General features: G+C 39.0%; 1 protein-coding gene across 3 annotated transcripts in view; it reads right to left on the bottom strand.

The window, feature by feature from the left end:
• The window catches only part of LOC122671293 (SMR domain-containing protein At5g58720), a 35,455-nt gene extending 14,683 nt beyond the window's left edge, over positions 1 to 20,772 (bottom strand). The window contains exons 1-6 of one of the 3 annotated variants that reach the window (XM_043868421.1): positions 19,975 to 20,772; positions 17,618 to 17,638; positions 17,508 to 17,512; positions 16,405 to 16,554; positions 13,967 to 14,052; positions 7,935 to 8,122 (exon numbers count right to left, since the gene is read on the bottom strand). In XM_043868421.1, the coding sequence (XP_043724356.1) occupies positions 7,935 to 8,122; positions 13,967 to 14,052; positions 16,405 to 16,554; positions 17,508 to 17,512; positions 17,618 to 17,638; positions 19,975 to 20,515 (991 nt within the window). In that variant the 5' untranslated portion in view covers positions 20,516 to 20,772. Of the gene's footprint in view, positions 1 to 7,934; positions 8,126 to 13,966; positions 14,053 to 16,404; positions 16,555 to 17,507; positions 17,513 to 17,612; positions 17,639 to 19,974 lie in introns of all 3 variants that reach the window. The other 2 variants (XM_043868419.1, XM_043868420.1) reach the window with 2 other exon arrangements.
• Positions 20,773 to 26,193: the final 5,421 nt, after the last annotated feature.

Genomic DNA, 26,193 nt, shown 5'->3' with positions numbered 1-26,193 from the left:
CATGTGTTGCTAAAGGTATAATGTCTGAGGAGTTGAACCTGGGCTTGCAATAGAAATTAGTTCCATTTGGGACAATTCCCAAAATAACAGATAACCGATGCACCGATAAACTGATGTCAAACCCCTTTACTCGACTCTTCAACTGGAAACCTAAACTCTCATCATCATTACAAACCGCCAGGTTGCAGTAGAAGTGTCGAACCAGGTTTGGGTAACATGGCAGGTCTAGGGTCAACATGGGTGCCCAACCCAAGGCATTAAACCTTTCATACACTTTAAACTTCTTCAGATCATTTATATTGACATCTTTCCCATTCTCTACCTTCTTGTTCTGGTAAGCTGCCCATTTTGCGAGTTGGAGTAGTTTGAGAACCAAACCTCATCAAATTCTCCTTCTTCCTCCTCTTCTATTTCATCCTCTTCCTTTGATATGTTAGGGAGAACCTCATCCCAATCCTCATCTGGTGATGATGGAGATGTCTCTTGGCGTGTACGTTTACTTGAGGTAGTCTTAACACGAGAACTCCTAGTGATTCTTGAAGACATAGCTAAAAAAAATATAATAAACACATATATTCAAACAGTTAAAAAATCTGATTATAAAAGTAATAAACCATGAGTTAGTAACTACACAAACATACATAAATGGTTATAAAAAAAAAATAACAATAAACAAGCAACATAGTAGAGGGAGGTTAGGAATTATTACAAGAAGCAAAATGACATGTAAAAAAAAAAAATGATGAACAAACAAATTAGTAGAGGAAAGTTAGAGATTCTTGCAATGGCATATATGCAAACAAGATGGGGAAAAATCAGGAATTTTTGCAAGAATGAAAGAAGGTAAACATATGCACATAAGAGGGTTTGGGTTATTAACTAAACAAACAAAGATTTAGTCATGGTTTTATAGCCATAGAATGAGGAAAATCGCACAAATAGGTTAAAAAAAAAAACACAGCAGCATAACAGTGAAGAAAAAAAAAACAGCAAATAGAGTATGGCATTGGGTACAAAAGAAGCTTATAAAGCCATGGTAAAAGAATGCAACAGCAAGGTGGGAGCACAAGATGAAGAGGAACACAAAGATTATGTAATATAACAAGAAAATCTGTGGCATTTACAAGATGGAAGAACAAAAGAAACCCTAGGTGGGTGGAAATGCAGATTTTTCAAGAGAGCTTACCTATTTGGGGTATAAGATGCAATAAACTTGAAGAAGATCCTTGGAATGGGGTGAGAAATGCTTGGACACAATCTCCAGTCGATCCTAGAGCCACCACTCCTCCAAATTTGAAGACAGAATGGGAGAAATGAGTCTCAGCTGGGGTTTAAAACCTGCTCGCGATTCTCTGGTCGCTGTCCCGGTCGATTGCTGCATCGACCAGAGATGGGCAGAATGGTGAGAAACTGAAAACAAATGGGTTTGGGTGCCTATGGGCAGCATTTTTAACACCCCACATATGCTCCTAACTCACCAAACACGAAATAACGACACTAGTTGTTTGGATACGTTCCTTAAGTACGAGAATATATCTTGTTGGCCATGCTTTAACGACTAAGAACTGTATGATAATTTTTTTTTTTTTAGAACCTATTTTAGATGACTAATACCCGATTCTCCTGTAACAGGAATGGGCATGCTAACCGGGTGTGAGCATCCATTAACAACATGATCTGGGTTGTTAGGTTGAGGAGAAGGACAGCGAGGCTTGAAAGTATTAAAGTTAGGGCCAAAGAGGAATTGGAAAGGATACTTGAGTGAGCGGAGGTTTGCTGGGTTGTAGACAGGGGTTATATATTTTAATCTTTTGGTTGCTTGTGACTTGTATATACTGCATCTGGATCCTGGAGGTGTCTGAATACTTTGGGTATTCGGGTTAGCCATCTGATCCTCCCAGGGAGTGGTTCCGGGGTGTGACAAAGCTTGGTATCAGAGCATGATGCTCTATTTATAGTCACAAGTGAGAGAATAATAGAAACGGAGTCGTGCAAACTTCCGCTCGCTCAAGTATCCTTTCCAATTCCTCTTTGACCCTAACTTTAATACTTTCAAGCCTCGCTATCCTTCTCCTCAACCTAACAACCCAGATCATGCTGTTAATGGATGGTCACACCCGGTTAGCATGCCCATTCCTGTTACAGGAGAATCGGGTATTAGTCATCTAAAATAGGTTCTAAAAAAAATATTTTATCATACAGTTCTTAGTCGTTAAAGCATGGTCAACAAGATATATTCTCGTACTTAAGGAACGTATCCAAACAATTAGTGTCGTTATTTCGTGGTTTGGTGAGTTAGGAGCATATGTGGGTTGCTAAAAATGCAGCCCATAGGCACCCAAACCCATTTATTTTCAATTTCTCACCATTCTGCCCATCTCTGGTCGATGAAGCAATCGACCGGGACATCGACCAGAAAATCGCGAGCAGGTTTTAAACCCCAGCCGAGACTCATTTCTCCCATTCTATCTTCAAATTTGGGAGGAGTGGTGGCTCTAGGATCGACCGGAGATTGTGTTCAAGTATTTCTCACCCCATTCCAAAGATCTTCTTCAAGTTTATTGCATCTTATACTCCAAATAGGTAAGCTCTCTTGAAAAATCTGCATTTCCACCCACCTAGGGTTTCTTTTGTTCTTCCATCTTGTAAATGCCACAGATTTTCTTGTTATATTACACAATCTTTGTGTTCCTCTTCATCTTGTGCTCCCACCTTGCTGTTCCATTCTTTTACCATGGCTTTATAAGCTTCTTTTGTACCCAATGCCATACTCTATTTGCTGTTTTTTTTTTCTTCACTGTTTTGCTTCTGTGTGTTTTTTTTTAACCTATTTGTGCGGTTTTCCTCATTCTATGGCTATAAAACCATGATTAAATCTTTGTTTGTTTAGTTAATAACCCAAACCCTCTTATGTACATATATTTACCTTCTTTTATTCTTACAAAAATTCCTGATTTTTCCCCGGCTTGTTTGCATATATGCCATTGCAAGAATCTCTAACTTTCCTCCACTAATTTGTTTGTTTATCAATTTTTTTTTTTTACATGTCATTTTGCTGCTTGTAATAATTCCTAACCTCCCTCTACTATGTTGCTTGTTTATTGTTATTTTTTTTTTATAACCATTTATGTATGTTTGTGTAGTTACTAACTCATGGTTTATTGATTGGGCTGTAATCTTAGATAGAAATCACTATTTACTTACTGTTTTTATTTGAATATTTATGAAGGATTTGATACTGCTATGCGATTTCTATGATTGCAGGCCTGGAAGGAGAAAAGCATGAATCAGTGATAGAATCAGCCCCCTTAGCCGATTTTGGATGTTCAATACCAGCTGGGCCAAAGGTCCGCATGTGTGCAAATTGTCATCTCAAGGGCATTATCGTAATTTGACAAAGAGGAGATTTCTCAAGAAAAGTCGATATTGGACTCATTGCATCAGTAAAATTAAATGGTTAACATTTAATTCTTGGGTCGAGTCAATTCGGTTCAAGGAAGGAGGGATTATGGCAAAAAAATGGACTATGGCAAAGTTGGAAAGTGTGAAGAAAGAAAAAATAAATAAATAAAAAAAACAAAGAAAGATCTCTCTCCCTAATTTCTCTCTTCTCTTACGTAAACCCTCTCTCACACATATCTCTCTCCACATTTATACCTCTCGGTCCCACATATTTCTCTCTCCCATACATGCCTATCCCCTGGATTTCATTCCTAATTTTCTCCCTTCCATATCTCTCCACAGAATTTGTCTTTCTTCTCTATGATTAGAAAACATATCTTCCTCTCATTCTTTATGGGGAAACTATCAAAAGGATAGGAGGAAAAAGGGGTATTCATGAGGGAGACAGCAAGCTATAAGGAGAGGAGATTTCAGAGAAAAGGAGATCGCTCTTGGCTGTGGAGCTTTTGGATCACGGTTTGGGGAAAAGAAGGCTTGAAGAAGAAGAGGAAGAGCATCTACCATCGCCACCATCCAGCACCTTCACACACCTGAATCGCCATTGCTTCTACTCTCTTCTTCCCTCTAATTCTCTGAGCTTGTATCCCTAACCTCTCTTTAGTAATTCATGTTAAATGAGTAACTAAACTTGCTGCTGTTTTTGGGAACATGACACTTTAAGGAAGATTTAATTATTCATTCTCTTTTCTTATTGATTGCTTGGAAAAGAGTTAGGCATCCCATTGTAATTTTTGTGTAATCAAGTTTACATCTAGTTAGGGTAATTTGTTTCTGTGATTCAAGTTAACCTACCAAGCAATGGTATTGAATTGATTCATGTGGTCGTATCGATGATACGGTATACCTGAGCGGATTGTGTGTACCCGAGCTCTTTGAACTTTCGATTCATTGTAGCGATCGGACGACAATTTCGCCAAGATACTTTATACCTAGAAGGGACCCTATATTCTGTAGTTGTCGTGGGGCTTGTAGTTGCCATGAGCCAAATATGAGAGAGATTGAATGATGAATCTAAATTAAAGTTGATTCAACCTAAAAACAGTATTTTTCTCACCATCTTTTATTCGCTTTAATCAGTTGCTAGTGTTAGCTTTAAATTAATTAATTTGCATTTTTAAATTAACCTTAGACTTGATTTAATTTCGTGCAACTTAGCCTCTATTCCCCGTAGTTCGATACCCTTACTTTCCACTGTATTAATGTATGTTAGGATTAATTTTTGATTGGTTCAACGATTCGATCATTTATTACTTTTATAATCAGATTTTTTTACTGTTTGAACATAAGTGTTTATTATTTTTTTTTAGCCATGTCTTCAAGAATCACTAGGAGTTCTCGTGTTAAGACTACCGCAAGTAAACGAACACACCAAGAGACATCTCCATCATCACCAGATGAGGATTGGGATGAGGTTCTCCCTAACATATCAGAGGAAGAGGATGAAATAGAAGAGGAGGAAGGAGAATTTGATGAGGTTTGGTTCTCAAACTACTCCAACTCGCAAAAATGGGCAGCTTACCAGAACAAGAAGGTAGAGAATGGGAAAGATGTCAATATAAATGATCTGAAGAAGTTTAAAGTGTATGAAAGGTTTAATGCCTTGGGTTGGGCGCCCATGTAGACCCTAGACCTGCCATGTTACCCAAACTTGGTTCGACACTTCTACTACAACCTGGCAGTTTGTAATGATGATGAGAGTTTAGGTTTCTAGTTGAAGAGTCGAGTAAAGGGGTTTGACATCAGTTTATCGGTGCATCGGTTATCTGTTATTTTGGGAATTGTCCCAAATGGAACTAATTTCTATTGCAAGCCCAGGTTCAACTCCTCAGACATTATACCTTTAGCAACACGAGAAGGTTTTCAAGGCTCTTACAGGAGGGAATCCAGCTCCAAAACCAGAGGTGGAATTCAAACCATCAGCTAGAATCTTGAGCCGAATAGTCCAATATAACATTTCTCCTAAGGGTGGAAACAGGAGTGGGGTTGCCATAGCGAGAGCCTATGTGACCTATTGCTTGTACTTGGCAGGTAGAGGTGGTCCACAGATTTGTCTGCCATACCTCATCCTGAAGACTATGTTGTATCATGCAAGGAACCCAGAGGATGGTAACCTACCATATGGAAGACTTTTATCTCAAGTTTTCCAACACTACAGGGTTGACTTTACTAGGGAGCCGACAGGTGGAGAAGGGACTGAGCCAATCAACAGGGCTTCCTTAAAGAGGATGAAGATGTATGACTTGCCCGGAAGTGAGGATGAGGAAGAGCTTCAGAAATATGATCATACAAAGAACTTCAACAAAGCAGGTTTTTTTTCCAATTGTTTCATGGTTCTGCAAGCCATCTCCACTAGCATGTCAATCCAATCTAACAACTCATGATTGAAATTCTAAAATTTTGATACGGACCAAAAGAGAAGACAAGAAACAGAGGAGTTTCATTGGCATAAATGTAGCAATCAAGTCCAGTGCCAACCCTTGAAAAAATATTATTCAGAAAGTTACCAGTGGCCATGGACTAACCAGAAGATACCATGAGAAATTGACAGGCATGAAGGGATAATTGATGGAGGACTAGTTGGAAGAGGTGGTAGTAGAGGAAGAACACTAAAGGCAGATAATTTCAAATGAGACAACTGAAATTGCATTCTTAACTCAAAGCAGGTAATAGAGTCTGGTTTGGAAAGCGTCATTCCTAGTAGCAACATTCCCAATACCCTACCACTCACAAGGATAGGCTTACTAGATTACAATTAACTAGGTGGTCTTATTATTCCCCAGATCCCAGAAGAAGTCCCTTTGAAGCTTCTCTAACATCTTACAAACTTTTCTAGGGGCCTTTAACAGTGAAAAGCAATAAACCGTGAGGTTGGCCACCGTTGCTTTGATGATGGTAATCCTACCTCCCAATGAAAAGTAAATCCTAGCCCAAGCTTCCAGCCTACTGGTCACCTTTTCCACTTATCCACACTACCAGATCCCTAACCCTTAGAGACCTACAGACGCCCCCAACAGGAAGACCTAGATACTTAAGGGGCCACCAAGCATAGTACCTGATGCTTATTAAAAGGGGGGCACAAACAAAAGTTCAACATGGCACCTAGGATTCAACCATAATGTGCTCAAAAATGCAATCACTTCTATTTGTTTATGCGTTTTTTAAGGGGACAATAAGATGTAGCTGAGAGAGTGGGGAATTTGGGGGTTGGGGCAGGAGACAGGAAAAGAAGATATATCAAGAACAAGTCAAATATGCTAACCATACCCAGAATGCTTCATCCCCAAGATATAGTTCTATTGTACAATGCTCTCTGTGAGGCTTGCTTAGGTGTCTTGAGATCCTATATAGGGAAAAAATGTAAAATTTCCCATTTGAGAAATTTAAAAGATAGCTGATAGCTTCATGAAACAAATAGGCAAAATTGAAAATTAACTTTCATAAAAACAAATGCACAACCATCAACTTAACCTCTCATGGCTCACTTACCAAGTTAGAGCCTTATATTTTGGAGGGCTTGGATTTTTCAGACCAGTTCTATACGAATAAGCATTGTTTTTATTGATTCTGGATAGGAGAGCATGGAAAAGTGATTTGGAGAAAAAATTTCCAATAGCGGTTAGAGTCCAAATGTGGAAATTAAATTCAGCAGGGAGAATGTAAACATCAAGCTAAGAGCTAATAAATTCAGTGGTATCCTGCATCTCAGACTTCCTAACACTCCTAAAACCATAGTCCCAACTAAGCTTGTTCCAGACACCCACCACACATTAACAGAATAACAATCCTATTCTCAACTCAGAGCAGGTAATAAAGTCTAGAAAACCTATTGGCCAGCCCCACCAAAGGCCCTCCAACAACTAATCTGACTGCTATCACCCATCTGGTATCTAATGAAGCGAATAAAGGATGGAATAATTCTCACAATACTCTTATAGGGACATGTAAGTGTGACTCTGCTGTTAATACCTCATACCTGAGTGCCCAACATTCTCAATTAAACCATATTTCAACCTAATCACTGACCATTTATAAAGGAAAGTGTCATTCCTAGTCGCAACATTCCCAATACCAAACCACTCACAAGGGGAGGCTTATTAGATTCCAATTGACTAGCTGGTCTTTATTATTTCACCAGATCCCAGTAGAAGTTCCTTTGAAGCTTCTCCAACATTTTACAAACTTTTCTAGGGGCCTTGAACAGAGAAAAGCAATGAACCGGGAGGTTGGCCATCGTTGCTTTGATGATGTTAATCCTACACCTCCCAATAGGCAAAACAGAAAAGTAGCTTTCATAAAAACAAATGCATAAAATTCCAATGACCAGAACTCTAGTTCACTAGTGGAACTGAGGAATGATAAGGAACATAATCAAGGATATTTTGGAGAAACAAACAGAAGAGAATCCAGACAAAGCATAAGAAGACCAGATTCCAGAAGAAAACAGTCAGCTTGACATGATAAAAGGTGAATACCATAACCCTTCAGTTGAAGTTTAGTGCCAGCAGAATGAAAATCCAATCCTTTCCCCAATGAATCCATTTTCTTTACTACATTCTTCCAGTTCATACTGCTAGGATCATGTTCAGCACTCTTGGGGATATTAAACAAGGACTCCAACACCTTTTGAGGGAGACTCGACTTTTTAATTCCAGAATCATATCTGAACAAAAATAGAAAGAAAATTCAAATAAATTAGGAACAGATTTCACAATTTCCGTGTAGCATATTGAAATTCATAAAATATTTCCCTAAATTCCAAAATAATTCATTAGACCTTTAAAAAGAAAATGTTAACTATTAAACAGATAAAAATTAAAGTAGAAGTTAGAAATCATAAGCTTATAAAACATTGCAGAGGGGAAGGGCGATAAGTAAAGCACCCGACAAACAACTCAGTTTAAAATACAATAGTTAACAACCTCTAATACATTCTCCACTAAGCTCCATATAAAGTTCATAACTTTTTTAGAACACCACTGTAATATATGCCTTTGGATGCAGAACTGGAAGTTCTAATTGGAAATTCTAGACCCTCTGGAATTTTACTTGCCCATTAATGAAAATATAGAATCCAAGTTACTTTGATGGAGTTCTAGGTCACCTCAGGATTAGGGATCAGAATTCCCTGTAAAACCAGAATTGCAGTCAGGGAATTGACCAGATTTCAAGAGATTCCATTAACGGACTAAAGGAAGATCTGCCCTGGTTAAGACTCACATCAAGTGTCAATAATGTGGAGGAGAACAACTTCTAAAAAACTGGTTCAAATCTGATGGTCTGATCTGGAGATATAGCAATGTACTACTGAAGACAGGACTCTTGAATAAAGTTTCCAGAACAGGGTATCGAACTCAGAATGAGAGAATCAAATCAGTAAATGAAGGTGGATCAAACCAGTAACAGAACTCAGAGATTATAGTAGAATATCAACCCGTAATAGAATCCAAAAATCAACCAAAAGTAAGAGAAAACAGAGAACACACCTGCTTTAGAATTCTTTCAAACAGAAACAAGATTTTTTTTCTTCTTGGAAACAGAAATCAATAAATCATGAGGTGCAATTGCGAGATATATTCAGATTTGTAACCGATGGAAGGAGAGAGAATAGAATAAGAATAAGATGTCAACAGGAAGAAAGATCGCAATATAAGGAAGAGAGAGGAAAGTCATCATGTGGGGAAGGAAGAGAGGAGAGAGATCCCACTCAATTTTCAATGAAAATTCAGATTTTGGAGAGGTGGGTTGGTTACATTGCTATTTATAAAAACAGAATTAAAATCTCCTAATTTGACTCCACTAATGACTCTTAACCTTCCTAACTAACTTAAACACTAAACTTAAAAGGACTCTTACATAGCATATAGGACCCACACAATATACCCATATATTTAATCTGGTGTACCCCTAAAATCCCAACTTTTGGACTTATAAAAGAATCTCAGTACAATTAAAAAAAAAAAAAACTCAAAAATAACAAGCCCAAGGCCCATAGAACCCAACTACGGGGCAAAATAAAGTATTCCAAGGCCCAACTGGCCCAATTGTACACCCTTGACGGCATCAATTCCCTCGGTGTTGAAAAAAACCAGCCCTTGAGTTTTACAGTAGAGGAGAAGCAACAACACCAGATCGACATCCGTGATCGTTGGCTTTGATGGTACAATGATCCAACGCATCTCATGATCAAAATCAGCTTCCTCACATTCAAGATTTATGGAGGAAGAAGGAAATCAACTGTCTCGATCTCTGTATGAACAGCGCCAAGTTGTGTCTCTTTGATTGGTATATGTTTTTGGGGCTCCACATCTTCAGTCAGACAGTTAATCAAATCGTACACAAAAAATCTTAGTCGTGGTCTACTCTTGGAAATTGTCCACCTCCAGTGATTATTCAAGTAATTCAAAGATAGCTTCACTTTTTCGATTAAACTCTTTAGTGGCTTCAATATAATATTCTCTTTGGACATGCATACTCTCTTGGAGTGCATGGGGATCATCTCTCATTGAGAGGAGTAAGTCAGACGAATTGATCAACCTCCATGATGAAGAGTTTCAGGTTCACTCTGATAATAATTGATGGAGTTCTATGTCACTTAAGGATTAGGGATCAGAATTCCCCGTAAAACCAGAATTGCAATCAGGGAATTGACCAAATTTCAAGAGAAATCAACTAACAGACTAAAGGCAGATCTGAACTGGTTAAGACTCGGGTCAAGTGTCAATAATATGGAGAACAACTACTCAAAAACTGGTTCAAATCTGATGGCCTGATCTGAAGATATAGCAATATCCTACTGTAGACAAGACTCTTGAATAAAGTTTCCACAACAGGGTTTTGATCTCAGAATGAAGAGGAATCAAATCAGAAAATATAGGTGACCCTAACCCGTAACAGAACTCAGCGATTATAGTAGAATATCAACTGGTAATAGAATCCAAAAGTCAATCACAAGTAAGACAAAACAGAGAACAGACCTGCATTAGAATTCTTCCAAACAGTAACAAGATTTTATTTTATTTTTTTTAATATTTTGGAACCAGAAATCAATAAATGACAAGGCACAATTGTGAGATGAATTCGGATCTGCAACCGATGAAGGAGAGAGAATAGAAGAAGAATAAGAAGATGATAAGACGACAAAAGATCACAAGATAAGGAAGATAGAGGAAAGTCACCACATGGGGAAGGGAGAGAGAAGAGGTAGATCCCACTCAATTTTCAAACTGAAAATCCAGATTTCATTCCCATACAAATCATGGAGAGGGTGGGTTGGTTACATCGCTATCTATAAAAGCAGAAATAAAAATCTCCTTGAATACTATTTTCTGTGTTCCATACTTTCTAATTTCTGTTACTGGTTGTTTTCTCCCAATTCCCCATTGGAAAAAGCTGAAATTTAAGCATACAAACAGCCCCACAGGGCCTTCCTTCGATCGAAATTTCAGCCTCATCCATTGATCTGATAAGGAGTTATCACCACTTCTATACTATGTCCACAAGTTCTGTTGAGTTTTGGTCACTGCAAATCTGGTTTTCTGTTAGGTTTGATAGTGTTGACCCGTTTCAGCCTACCATACCACATCATTTAGTATCAGAGCTATCGCCAGCAGCAATCCATAGCACTCCAATGATGGTGAAAAGCTTAACCACCTCATAGAGCTGATCACTCAACTTACTCATCGAGTTGCAAAACATAGAACAGCAGCGTTTGGAGCCTAACATTGCTAGTTCTAGGCCTCAAGATGACATGTATGGGTATTCTACAGCAACTAATTTCCCAAGGACTCTTCGGGAACCTCGGAGGAAATTAGTAAAGCCACCTCCCCACAGCCTACATTTGAAGACCATGTGCATGCCTACTTTGAGGTGGGCACTCCCACTTGGCATAACATGGACGACTACCATAAAGTGAAGCTAGAATTGAAGGACTACAACGGCCGACATGATTCTCAGGTATTCTATGACTGGTTGTATTATTTAGATGATTATTTTGTTTGGTTTAGCTTGATGGAGCCCAGGAAGCTACAACTTGCTCATGTTAAGCATTTGCCTCCAACTTTTAAGGCTCAGTTACATGAGAAGCTCAACTTCCTACGACAAGGTGCCATGTCAGTAGAAGAATACATGGACCAATTCAGCACCCTCGTGTCACATACGGATGCTGAGGAGGATGAACACCAGCTGACATCCTGCTTCAAGTTGGGATTAAGGCCTGACCTACAGGACAGGATTGGAGTTGCAGATATATTTGACTTACAGGATTATTTTCAGAGAGCACTCTGAGCAGAGGAATTGTTGAAGACTTTAATGAGACGGTTTGGTTCTCAAACCGGAGAAAGTAGAATGGACTTACAACTGATAGGCCTACGGCTTGACCAACCCCCCACTACTATCCCCGCACGTACAGACAACAAAGGGAAGGCGCCTATGGATGGTAACCACAAAACGCAATGTTTCCAATGTCTTAGACATGTTGCAAAGTTCTGCCTGCAACAACAGTTGAATGTTGCGGTTACTAACACTACTGAAGAGGATGATGAAGTGGAAGTGACCAAGCCATACCCACTTGATGATGATGCCGACTATTGAGGTGAGGACATTCAGGGTGTCGATCTATATGTCTTCATACTATCACTGATACTGATGAAAAGAGCGACAATGCAAAGGACAGGGAGCTTGGTAATATTACAGAGATTGAGATGGAGGTTGACACTACAGTCCCGGAGATTCCCACGGAAACACGCATCTTAGTGGAAGATGAATCTGGGGAGGAGCACATTGAGTTTATAATTCCATCCAAATTCTTTGAGGAGAGGGGACCACCACTTGAGGATTACATTCCTACTATCATGTGCTACCAGAGTACTTATATGGGCTTTAGTTGGACATCCATCATACACAATTGATCCCTCGACTTACTAAAACTTGACGTCAAGTTTTTTCAAGCCGGGGAGTGCTGATGCAGTTCAAGGAAGAAGATTGTTCATGTGTTATTGTTCACATGGTACTGTTCAAATGAACAGTGGTACATGGTTCTGGTTCTGGTGCCTCGTTCAAGCCAGCTATTGGGCCAGCAAATGGACAGCTCGCATGCTTCAGTTTTGGGCCATATGGACAGCTGACACAGAAAAGTAGAAGCTGCCAATATTCTTTAAGATTTTATTTCAGTAGTTGTTATTTTCTAGTATTGCTATTGATTCAATTGCTAGATTGATAGGAACTTCTATTTTCTCTGAAGTTTCTATTTTGATGTTAGTCACCTTTTTCAGTTATCATGGCAGCCAAGCTTCTCCCCACAGTTTTGGGAGTTGCTATTTGTGTAAAGTTGATATGACATATTATACATAAAAATATTGGGCCTCATATGCCCATGATTTGGTTGAGAATTGAAAGCAATGTCTTATTCAATGGAGCAGTAGTCTGGTAGTGAATCAAGATGCATCCCTAGGTGGTGATTCCTAAGTTGGGACTGGTGGTGAAGCCTTTCCCACAGGCGCAGGCCTTGGTGGTGAAGCCAGGTCATATCCTCCTTTTCCTTCTTCTTTCTCTATCTCTCCCATCTCTGTCCATCAGAATTCCAGCAGCCATCCTTCACAGCCGTGGACTCTTATCAGGTAATATCAGTGCTTATTAGGATGCTTGACTAACTAACTATTACTGTTCTTAATCTCTAAATCAGTTCTGATACTTTCCAGCCCTGTTTAGTGTCTGCAATAGGTTTTTTGTCAGCAGCATGTTCTGATCTTCAGTCTTGGATTTTAGAAAATCTAACCGTTAGTTTGTGTTGAGATTTGGGTATGCTGTTTCTCCCCTTTTCAACTCCCTTCAACCCAAGTCTGAAGACCATCAGACTGCTGGATTGAAAGTTAGAAGTTACTATTTCATACAAACAGCCCCACAGGACCTTCCTTCAATTGAAATTTCAGCTTCATCCATCAATCTGATTAGGGGTTATCATCACTTCTATATTCTGTCCACAAGTTCTGTTGAGTTTTGGTCACTGCGATTCTGGTTTTCTGTTAGGTTTGATAGTGTTGACCTGTTTCAGCCTTACCATACCTCATCAATTCCACTAATGACTCTCAACCTACCTAAACAAACTTAAACACTGAACTTAAAAGGACTCTTCTAGATTAAACTAATTTGACTGCATAATAGCACATGGGACCCACACAATCTTATCCCACACAATCTTATCCATATACTTTATCGCATGTAATCACTTAAATCCCAACTTTTGGGCTTATAGAAGAGGCCCATTACAAAAAAATAATAATAATAAAATAAAATAAAAATAACAAGCACAAAGCCCATAGAACCCAACCATAGGCCAAAGTAAATTATTCCAAGGCATGATTGGACACCCTTAACTGCATCACACTTGGTTCTGGGTTAGACTGTAGGAATTTGTTCCAGACTGCCGACCAAGTCATATGAACACAAAAATGGAAACTGAAAACAGAAAATATATGAAAAAAGGAAAGTAAAAGCATTTGTATCTTCCCTGCTGTCATACCTAGCAGATTGTAGGATTTCCTCTAGTTCTTGTTCAGATAAATAGACAGTTGAATTCAATGCCCTATCTGCTATCTGTCACAAGATTACCCGAATCAAGATGGAGGAAAAGAAGATAATCTATGCACATTAATCACCTAATAAGGTCAAAGCACCTGACAATTGAGCAAAGTGGAAGAGACAGAAATGATTTAATCCTTCATCACCCAGTCCTCATTGAGTACAATAGGAATTCTAAATAATATATGGACAATCATAAGAAATGCACAAAGTTTAGTACAAACATCTCAGTTCAACCCATGAAACCAGGTGAAGAAATACGACATCATAATGCAACAGGAAATATGAAGAAGAATATATATTAAAAAAAAGGGGAATTACCCAATGCTGGTCTCACCTATGCGATTTCGTGGAAGGGGGTGAGTTTGGAGTCGGTCCTAACCTTTGGCATTTTTTGTGCAAAGTGGCCACTCTCAAGACTCGAACCCGGGCATTTTCCCTGGCAGCCCGAAGCTTTTAGCATTGCTCTAAGCAATGGCCCCTTAAGAAGAATATATATTAAAAGTATTAACCAAAACTTGAACTAAAAAAAACAGAGAACTCCAACCCTCTACCGCCCCCCCCCCCTGCCGCAAAAAAAGGGTTTTTTTCGTGTACCTCCCCTGAGGTTTGCCTTAATTATAAAAACATTCCTCGGTTTTGGAAAATTCTGCATACCCCCTTGAGGTTCTTAAAAGTTAACACACACCTCAATTCCGTTAGTTTAGGTCTAACAGTGTTAAAAACAAAGGGTGAACTGACAAAAATACCCTTCTAAGAAAGAAAAAAACCTACAACTCATCTTCCCCAAAATGAGTTGCAGGTCAGTGATCCTCATAATTTTGTTTCAGGCCGATCAACATTCCATGTGGATAGAATTCATCGTCAGTGACACCGGAAGAACAGCAGAAGAGAAATGGGATTTCAGCCATTCCATGCAACCCAGCTTCTTATATGGACTTCCAATTTACAGACAGCATCTCCCACGAGAGCTTCAGAAGCAACCACTTCGGATTTTCAAGACGGGTTCCATTGCCAGAATCCATTCCATACCAAAGAACTAAGATGTTAATGGATAATGTAGAAGACACTGATTCTCCTCACTCTGCAATCTCTTCACTCTGTTGAGAACCAGAGGCAAAACTCGCCATTCAAGGCAAAGAATTGGACGACCAAGAAGAAGATGAAGTTATGAGCTCTTATGTTATTGAGATCACATCTAACAAGATGGAAGTAACAGATGGAGTAGTGGATGAAGCAATTGCATGGGCCAAAGAGAAGTTTTTGACTCAAAGCTTAGAGGTGTTGGAACGAGGTGATCAGAATCACAGAGACCACTATTCAGAAAAAGAAGGTAACACAACCACTATTGCCTGAAGAAGAACGAATTTCTATGATCTTATACTTCGAGTTCTCACAGAATATCTAAATATGAACTTTTTTCTGTTCTTTTTTCTCAAAAATTTTGCAGGAAGGCACCAACGAATGGATCCAGCTGAAAGAATGCAATTCCTTACAGTAAAGGTTAACTTTTTGGTTATCTGCAACCCATCTTCAAATGTTGCAGGTTTTTTTTTTCTTCTTAGAAGGGCATTTTTGTCAGTTCATCTCATACTTTTAACGTTGTTAGTCCTAGACTAACGGAATGGGGGAATATGTTAACTGTTAAGAACCTCAGGGGGGGCACGCAGCATTTTTTAAAAGTGAGGGATTTTTTCATAATTACGTGAAACCTCATGGGGGGGTACGTAAAAAAAAAGGCTTCTAATTCTCAGTTCAACCCAAGTCAACAAATCCCTAGCTTCATGATCAGCAGAACGGATGGAACATATCCATATCAGTAGCCTTACAGTAGAAACTGCATTAATACTCAAATTCAAACAATTCTCAATAGTATCCAGAAGAGTACTGAGAAGATTTTTATGAAGTCTAGGAGATATTCATACTCCATAGTAACAAACCAAAACCACGACGAGAGTACAAGTGAAACTTCTAAATTTCCACCATGGTTTCAAGTATCAGGATCAGATCGGCAGACTGATAGGATCCAGATCAAGATTGGCAGAGACCGGTCTATCAACCCAATACTGATAACAAGCCTCTTTCAAAACTTTCTTATTAATTTCTGACCACTTCCACCCAGGTTCAAGCCGCAATACCAAGTTTTATATCTTTAATAAAAACATAACAACTTTGATCCTTGAAAACCAAATCCAGAAAAGCTAGATACAACAGGTTAAATTTTCCAAGTAAAATTTGAGACCATACAAGCCATACTAAATTAGAAGAGAAAACTCAATAAACATATTAAAATAAAGAGATTTGTCCTCAGGTCCCAGATAAGTAGAAATTACCCAAGAGTACAGATCTCAAAGCTAAAGATATTACCTTGCATTCCCCTATTGTACCATCTAAACTGTCATTGCACTTGGTAGCAGTTCCCCTATCTTGTTTATCGCCTTCAGAATAAGCAACATAGCCACAGCTCTTGGACTGGTCGTACGAGGAGGAAGATAATTCAAGCAATATATCCAAGGCCTGCATTCAGACAACTCTGTGTTTACTACATTTGCCAGAGAGGTTCTATCAACATTGGTGGTTGGAAAAATAGGAGCCTGCATAATTGTTAAGGCATTGCATGGCGTCAAGGCGCCTTGACAACTATGGTCTCCTTGGTCTGCCAGGCAGGCGCCTTGGTCACCTTGTTGGTGTCATCTTGCGTCCAGGCCCCCTCCAACATCCCTAGGTGCCGTGACAACTATGAGCCTTCCTACTATGGTATCTTATATTTCTCATGAAAACATGACATTTTAGCAGTGTGGGATCTACCATAACTATCATCATCGGCCATGAAATGTAGTCAGAAATAAAGGGAGCATCAGGAGGTCCAATCATCAGGTTGCTTAAAGGTCCACATTGACTGGTGACATTGATGAATAAGATCATGTAATGATCCAAATACAATGACGATGAAGATGATGATAACAATAATTACAAAAATAGGAACAGTACTAATAGTCAATGTCAAGTCATAACTGCATCAAATGAATTTAACTTGTGGGTCAAGTTTACCAAAACATGCATGTCATGAAATATATTGGTGTATGTTTACAAATCATGTATCTGAAAGTGGATCCTTTAGTCCACATTCTTTTCAAGTATAGCAACTGCTCAACTGGCAAGTCACCAATTTGAAGTAGGATTGCTATCCACCAGAACTAGTTATATTGCATACCGAACATCAAATCTCATTTCTTGGATTCTCTGTTACATATTTACGTCCTGCTAATATCAATACAGATACCCAAAAATAAGAAAAATTTGAATAAGACGTCAAGGATGACCTCTAGGTCCACTTCAATGGAATATTTTCACCATGTCGAATCATCCCATACACAGATATGAATTACACATTCTCAGAACTTTATTATTCACCGACAGATCTTGGTTTGAACTGTGAGTCAGTCTAAAACAATGAACCCACTTCTCACCTGATCTATTCAGGGTCAGATTTTGTTCTCGCAAGAAAAAAATCTAATCTATGATCACCATCAAGTGGAAAACAAATATAAAATAGAACTAGTAGCAATGCTTACCATACCAACGTCACATCCACATTGACCTGCAAAGATGAATTTCTTGTTATTCACCATATAATATAAGTTCATCCCTAAAATATCCTAATGTCATAAATAAACTGAGGTGTAAAATATAATACATGTCAATCCATAAGTAAACTATCTATTTTATGCTTTCTACAGTTTCATGGACAAAGTATAATGCTATTAAACTTGGACAGTGTAGCATGGGAAGTAGAATCAGGAGGGGTCAACGAAAAGAAACAAATGGATGCCCTACTGTGGTAGGTTTGGTTTGGCATAATTCAATTCCGGGCTGGGTACTCATTTTGGGATGGGGTCACATTGCAAAAGGGAAGTAGAATCAAGCAGGGATCAATGGAAAGAGACAAATGGATGCCCTGCAGGGGTAGTTTTGGATTGGCATAATTCAGTTCCAAGTTGGGTACTTGGTTTGAGATGGGGTCACATTTCAAAAGGGCAAGTAATAAAGGTTTTTTCCAGTTCATTTCTTCCAGTTTCTTACTAAAGTTCTGCTCAACCTATCCTCCCCCACCCCAATGCAGCCCTCTCTAGCTGACATAGGCTGGTGGAGTTGGGACCAATAGGGTCTGAGCCACGTCTGTCAAAACTCATACCAACCCATTCCATTGCCATATCTTATTCCCCACAAACTATCTACCTATTATTTTAGCCTACCTGGATACAGAGGTTTTTCTTTAAAAAAAGGGCGTACCCAGTGCACTAAGCTCCCGCCACTGCGGGGTCTGCGGAGGGTCATAATTTACTCAGCCTTACCCCAGTTTTCACAGAGAGGCTGTTTCCAGATTCAAACCCATGACCACTTGGTCACAATGGAGCAACCTTTACAGAGGTTTTTCTTTCTCAACCATAAATAGAAAATGAACGATTGCATAATTTCCCTTCTATTCAATTGGCTTCTGCAGAAATTGTTAGATTTATGTGCCAACCCAATTTAAATGGTTTAAATAATAAATTGATTTACAATGGTTAATTGTTTGGCATTTGATTGTCCTAAGGTTATGCTTACATTGTTCGCAACTAGGGACAAAACTAGGCATTCTGCTCATATGGTTGTCGCATTGTGTGTTGATGTGAATGTTTTAAAGTCCAATCAGTGACCTAGACTCTCTATATAAGCTTTTCCATACTCGTAGGTCCATTATGCGATATTGTTAAATGAATGGACTAAATTGTAAGGAAACCATATTTTTGGGGCTTAACTGTTGTATCTTATATTAGGTGTCCTTGTGAGTAATTTGTCTTTATTTTAGATAGACAGACTCACTCAGTTAAGGATTTCCCACTAGGATCCCACCAATTGGCAATTTGAGAGATACAGGGAAATTGGATAAGAATTCTACAAAATGGTAGCTTGTAGGAGAGAGGAGCACCCCTTAGTCCCTTACCAACACAAGCAATTTTTCTCCCTCTCTCCCTCTCCTGCATTTTGGTGCTTCCTCTCTCTCTCTCTCTCTCTCCTCTTATGTTTAGTGCTTTGACCCTAGACTGTGAGGAGATAATTTAGCTGCATTCTTTCAGCATTGCTTGTGGGAGGCATTCTTCCAGCTCCTGTGATGACTCGATTGATCAAGTGCTGAAAATCTTTAGGAGAATCTGCGCTTGTGGATTAACAGGTAACCCTAAGCTCTATCATTAATTAATTTGAATACACTAATGCTACATGAGGGAAGATAATGTGTATAAAAGATTTAAAAGGTATATTTTTTCCATAACAAAAAGATGAGGTAAAACAATGACCTATTAAGAGAGAGAAATCAAGTATGGGAATTCACCAAAAGGAGGTTTCGCAGAAGGCAATTTGTAGGACAGGACAAAAGATTCATTTATTTCAGTACTAGTTCTAGCAGAATCAGTCACAAAATTCAATTCCATCTAGTTTATGTAGAGACATGACACTGAGGCCCAAAAAACAGGACAGGATGAACCATTTACTTTATAGCATGTCCACATTCTTTCATAGCATATCCAGCATCAGATTGCTAGAGAGATACAGACCCTGATGGAGCACAAGCAGTTCTTAAGAAACCATTGCTGTCAGCCTGAAAAGAGTACTATTCATATTATGAAATTCTACGTTCTCACTCTCAGAACAAGCACAAACCTAGACAGGTCAAGATTTAGTTGTAGTAACATTTTATGTTCACCGGCAGCCATGAGATTCCCCATATTAATTCGTTTTCTTACTGTCATATGTCAACAACGTTGACAAATTTAAGCGACTAAATTGGTTTGAAAGAAATTCTCAAAAGACCAGCACTTCGAGCCGATACCATAGATGAGGAGGACCTCGATATAAAAGCCAAAGAATTGATGAAGAACATGAAGAGGGGCTTACACAGGACATCTCTGACTACCGCCATACTCAGTTCACACTCATCACCAAGCATGGAACACAAGAATTGTTCGGTCTCTTCATTGCTTAAGTGCTCTTTACTGACCTCATTGGACTTCCTTGGGCTAGACATCACATAGTCCTTTCCCAAAAAACTTGAAACTGTGCCCGTAGATGCAACAACCCTCTTCTGCTTACTTCCTCTGAAGCCTTTCGAACGGACCGGCGTCTGAACAACATTGGCCTCGAAACAACTCTCCGAGGAAGTGGAACTTGTGGCAGCAGAATCAACGTTCTCCGAAGAAATGGAACTTGTGGCAGCGGATCCAACGTTCTCAGAAAAACCACCAATAATCTCCGCTTCCTTATTCGGATCCTCTTTCACCTCTCGATAAGCAGAACCAACTCCATCGAGAGAAACCGAAGATAACAACTCGGTCAAGCATTCCAACCCTCTATCTTTCTCCTTCTTTTCATCCCCTGAAACTTCTCTACCGTTCCGCTGAGAAGCTCGCGACTTCCTTTTCCTCCTAGATGGTTTCATCTCTTCAATAAACTGCGGAGATATTCACCAGAATCCAGATAACCTGATTTTTTTTTCTACATCAAATTAAAAGGAAGAGAAGGACAAGTATCTCCAATTCAATTCAACACAGAACCGCAAAACAGATCTTCTGAGTTGCAAGGTTTCCCCTCCAATTAACAAATCGAAGACGCAAATTTACAAGAAGATTTCGAGTCAATGATGACATAAGTCAGCAACTCGTGCTCGTCAGAATCCTAATCAGAGATCGAAGGGAGGAAATTATCGGAACGAAGATAGAAAGCAAAATGAATAACGAAATAAACGATTGGCATCTGTGATCAATACAACAACGGCTTTACTATTGGAAGACTTCTGAAAAATTTACCCACAATCTAGAGAGAGGGAGAGACTCTCAACCCTGGGCCTGAGGTAGGTGGAGCCGTGGAGGTGGCCGGGAATCTCGTCGTCTTCCTAAACTTCAACTTCCAATAATGGAGAGGAAAATCTAATAAAGTTGCTGTTATTCGCGTTGTTCTGACGGTTGATGTTCGTAATTTATCCGTTAATCTCTTACCAAAAAACAAAAAAAATTTATCCGTTAATTCTGATAATGGAAGCTAGCAATCCGTCCTACCATCGGACACGGTGACCCACATCATGAAAATTACCTTTAAAAGCTGCCTAAGATATTTTTTTGGGGCAAAAGCATCTCATTGGGGAGCGTGGCCCTGCAATGGGAGTATGCAAGGCGACATCACCAAAGTAGTCGGTGGTCTTTATCGCGTTTCATGGGGTGGGGCGGTAATTTCGCCTCCCATCTATGTGTGTGGGCGTAGGACACACACTCTCCTCACAAAGAACTTTTTTCCTTTTTTTTGTTTAAGGAAAGAGATCAGCCCTCTAGAGCCTGCACGTTCGTTGGCCAATGACAGCATGTGTGCACAAGCATCATTCTAATCAAGATTTCTGTTTTTTCATGGGGGCAATGTGATACTTTCGCATGCTTCTATGTCTAGGTGCAGGAATCACGTTGCCCATGCAACCAGGTAGATTATTTTCCCTCTTCTTTTATGAAAAGTTTTCATATGATTGATGTCGTACATTGTTGAAAAACCAAGGCTTCCTGACTTCGCCCACATAATCAGGTAACTCACAAGTCAAACACTCAAACCTACTAATGTTTTGGTAAGATTTCTATTTTGAATTTCATGGGGTGATATTTTTTATTTTGGTTTTTGGTAAAAAAAAAATTCTATTCGATTAAATATAAGACATGTGTTACACAAGGTTTCAAAAACATTTAGATTTAAAAACCAAGGAATGGAATATGGCCCTCTCTTATATGTCATAGACAAGACATTCCGCTTAAGGAATAGGCACAACCATTAATATCCCTAGAAACAAAGTTAGATGTCATATTCTTCATACTTGGTAAAGCCACTATGGGCATGGGAGCGTTGGGATTGACAATCTTTTTCTTATTATTTTTTTTGTCACATTTCTTTTCTTGCCATGATAAATAAAAATTAAATTCACCGAAGACTAACCAATCAAAATCATGGCTTGTACTTAAAGCCACATTTGCTTCACTAGGATTGTAACCTCTGACCGCAAATGGTAATTGATAAGCACTAAATATAGATATTTGTGGAGCACTAAGTGTAGATAAGGGTGTCAATCTGTTCGGTTTTGGTCATTCGGTTCGATTTCGGTTCGGTTCCATGAAGTGATAGTGTCATCCAAATCCAAACCAAGAACCACCTCGGTTTTAGAATTAAATCCAAACCCAAACCTTCTCGGTTCAGTTCGGTTACGGCTCCAATTCAGTTATAAAATGCGGTTTCAATTCGGGTTTTGATATGGTTTTAATTCAGTTATACAGCTCGGTTCCTATTCGGTTTGCTAAATGGTTCTACTATTAGGCTTTAAATTCCTAGCAACATCTTCTACTAAAAGTCCTACAAATGCCCATCTTGTATTTTGGGCCTTACATTTTTAAATGCACAGTCTGAAAATCCATTTAATTCAAAAATTATAAAAGGTTGGAACTTGGAACTTGGGACTTGGGAGAGACGAAGATTCATAGAGAATAGAGATAGTAAAACCTTTTAAAAATTATAAAAGGTTGGAACTTGGAACTTTGGAAGGTAAAGAGTCTCCTGCGACAAAGGAATGAAGGAATAAAGCATTAAATCCTAAAGCCTAAAGGTCAATTGTCAAATGTAAAGTTGTAAAACTAAAAAAACTAGGGATTTAGTCGTGCGTGGCGTGGGGGTCATCTACGAGCCCAGGCGGGATTTAGTCAGCCTAAAGTTGGATACCCCTCCTGTCTCCAAAAAAAAAAAAAAAAACTAGGGATTCAGGTTTGGTCATTCAGTTCGGTTTCGGTTAGAACCGATGGTTCCGACATCGAAACCATATCCGAACAAAACCGAAATAAAATCTTGATTGGTCGATCCGAATCCAAACCGAGTTAATTCGATCCAGTTCGATTCGGTTAATTCGGATTGGTTTTGGATTCGGTATTCAGTCCTGGTTACATTTTGACACCCTTAAGTGTAGACTTAGAGGAGCACTAAATATAGATGCTAGTGGAGTTTTAGATGCCGTAACCGACGAGAGATAAGAAGATTGATTACCACTAGGAGATGTGTAACCGCTGCCTAATTGAACTGATTGACGAGCGTTGATAGATGTGAAACCGCTGCCTAATTAAATTATTGACGAGCGTTGATAGATGTAACCCCTGTTGTTGTCTTGAAACCGCTAAATCTGGATAAATGTGATGGCCAATAATGGCAGACTCAAGAACACTACCATTAGAGCCTACTGACATATTGCCACGTGGATGTATGCTATGTGGAATATTGTGTTGAATATCTAGTGCAATTCTGATCTCCGTCAGCCAGGCATGGCGGCAATGGCATCGTAGCAGAGCCCATAGCTAGGCATGTCAATTCCAGGCCCAGCCCAGCAGGCCTTATCGAGCCCGCCCGGTTAAAGTCTGGCCCACCCCAACCTGATTATTAATCGGGTGGTCCCGGCGTGGGGTTCTAACCCTTCAAGCACCCGACCTAGCCCACCCGATTACAATTCGACCCATTTAAGATTGCTTGAAATCCCCATCTTACCCTAAGATATATTGTCTACTGATTAAGTTGATTAGATGAATAGTTGAGGGCAGAACTAGAAAGATGTTTTGGACAGATTAGAGCAATTGATTATTATTTTTAAGTGTTGGGTTGATTCCCCCATAAGTAAATTCTATTGTTTAATCATTGCTATGCAATGAGAAATGTCTAGGAAGGAAACATTGATGATCAAGTTATTCTTTAATTAATGGATTGATTAAGATGAATAAATAATGAACATCATCCTATTAGTCCGATTAAGACACATTTAAAGACCGTTTGGAATTAAACAGGCTCATAGCCCGGTTAAGGTCCGATTCTAGTAGACCGATTATAGCCCGAGATCGACTGAGCCTGACTAAGCCTGTCTAGGCCCAGCTCGATTGGCTAAACTGGCGATCACAGTGCAGGGCTTGAGATTGGTGAAGCCTGGTGATGAGCACATTTATGTGTGAAATCTTAGGGCATAAAGCATACATTTTACCACATTGGACAGAGTTACTGGGTGCTTTCTTGTGCTTTTTAGGGTTTAGGTGAATTATTGTGAAAATGGAGGAGATGATGCTAAGGAGATATTTATAAGCTTTTTAGAGGTCTTAATAGTATGGATGCATAGCCCATCGAGTTAGCTTCGCAACAGTTCAAACGGCATTTGATTCCGAGTTGAAATGAATAAGTTATGGCCGTTTTTGTAATGACGCACGAAAATGGTCTGTAGCGGTTTATTTATAATTATTGACAGTCGGAGGGGGATAAAGTGAAGCGGAAGTTCGGATTCCAGGGGCCTTAATGCAATTATTAGAAGTTACTTTACTGTACCCGAAAGATTCCATTTGGAAGGCTCTGGACAGTCCAACTTCAACTTGAGATATCTTGGGCTCCCCAACTCCGAATTGGACGAAATTTGGGTCTATTTTGGGTGATTTTTCGTAAGGAACACAATGGTGAGGCCTATATAAGCACCCCATGCTCCACGTTTTCTGAAGGACAGAATGGGTATTTTATTTATTCTTGAAGGAATCCTAGTCATCACCCTTACTCTCTCTCTCCTCCAACTTCTCAAGGGGATTTTTGGAATTCTACTTGAGATAGATTTGTATTTTCTCATCTATGGAAGGTTGAAAAATCAAAGATGCTTTGATTTTATTGCTTGGAGAAGATATCTACAAAAAAAATGATGCACTTGTTAGAATTGAAAGTTTACTTTTCTAGAAATAGAAGGTCTTTGTAAACAATCTTCTCTTCTTCTTCTTTCTATTTTTTTTCTTTTTTTTCTTAGGATTCAAGGCATTGTAAAAGAGGAAAGAAAAGAGAATATTTCTTAGGGAATATTTCTCCTACACTTCCATCTTCTCTCTTCTCCTCTCTTCCACCTATAAATACCCCCTACCTCTCTTGTAAAAATTGCTCATTCACTTAGTGAAATTTCTTCTCTTCTTCTTCTTCTAATTTGTGATTTTTGATTTTTCTAAGTTCTAGTTTGCTTTTATGATTTTTAGTTAATGGTTATAATAGATTTAGTTTATGCTTTAATTTCAATTTAAGTCTTTAATTGGGTTGTAATTTCTTAATTCTAATTTAAGTTTTAAGCCTTCTAGTCTAAGTTCTTAAGTTGATGACAAGACTTGAAGATTTAGAAGAGGAGGCCATGGTAAATTTATGCAAGTATTCAAGCTTTTCAATTACATTCATGCAAGCACATCCAGGTTTTACTATCTAAATCTCAATCTCATTCTCCATCTCCTCTATCTCTCTCTATCTTCTTCTTCTTCCCCCTCTATTTCTTTTATTTTAATTTTATATGGTTGTGGTTTATGGATGCATTTTTATTCCCTTATTTCTTTTTATGTGGTTAGTATGTGTGGCTGCATTTTTATTCCTTTCAATTCGCTTTAATTTGATAGGTTAGATGCTCATGTGTTAGGACGCCGATTTAATCCTTTAATTTTGTTAGATGCTTATGAGTTGGGATACATTGATTTTCGTTAGTTTAATTAGTTTAATTTAACACTTTAATTTGGTTCACTTTGCATTACTTTTAAGTTAGTTAAATAGAGTGGCGTATATCTCCTCGTGTTCGACCCATAGCTACGATTGACCCGTACGCTTGCGATTTTATTTTAGCTCAAACACCTGGTTAGGCCCGACCGCGACCGACCAAGCCCGACCAGTTGACACCCCTACCCATAGCTATGTTGGAAGAGTGTGTCATGTAGATTCTTGAATTCTCAAGGAGTTAAGACATAGCACGCTCTAAGCTTCTTTGGTTAGGAACCATTCCACGAAGAGAAGGCCCATACTTCGGTGGGTGAATGGAAGGAAATGACTTGATTTTCTCTTGCATCCCAAAACGCATTTTAATCAAAGCGGAAGCAAGTAGTGGTTTACGTCATCGTCTTACTAGGCAGACTTTGTACCTGGATATCATTCCTTGCACCTGCATCACCTTACTAGGCAGACCTATTATTAGAGCAAGGGTGAAAGCAAGTTTGAGAGATAGTAACTCACTAAGAACGCCATGAAATTGTATCCATGTTTCAATGTTTTGAAATCCAAACTCTATCA

The sequence above is a fragment of the Telopea speciosissima genome, chromosome 8 (assembly GCF_018873765.1).
Source record: "Telopea speciosissima isolate NSW1024214 ecotype Mountain lineage chromosome 8, Tspe_v1, whole genome shotgun sequence".
Classification (NCBI taxonomy): Eukaryota; Viridiplantae; Streptophyta; class Magnoliopsida; order Proteales; family Proteaceae; genus Telopea; species Telopea speciosissima.
This window is presented reverse-complemented; position numbering and strand designations above follow the sequence as displayed.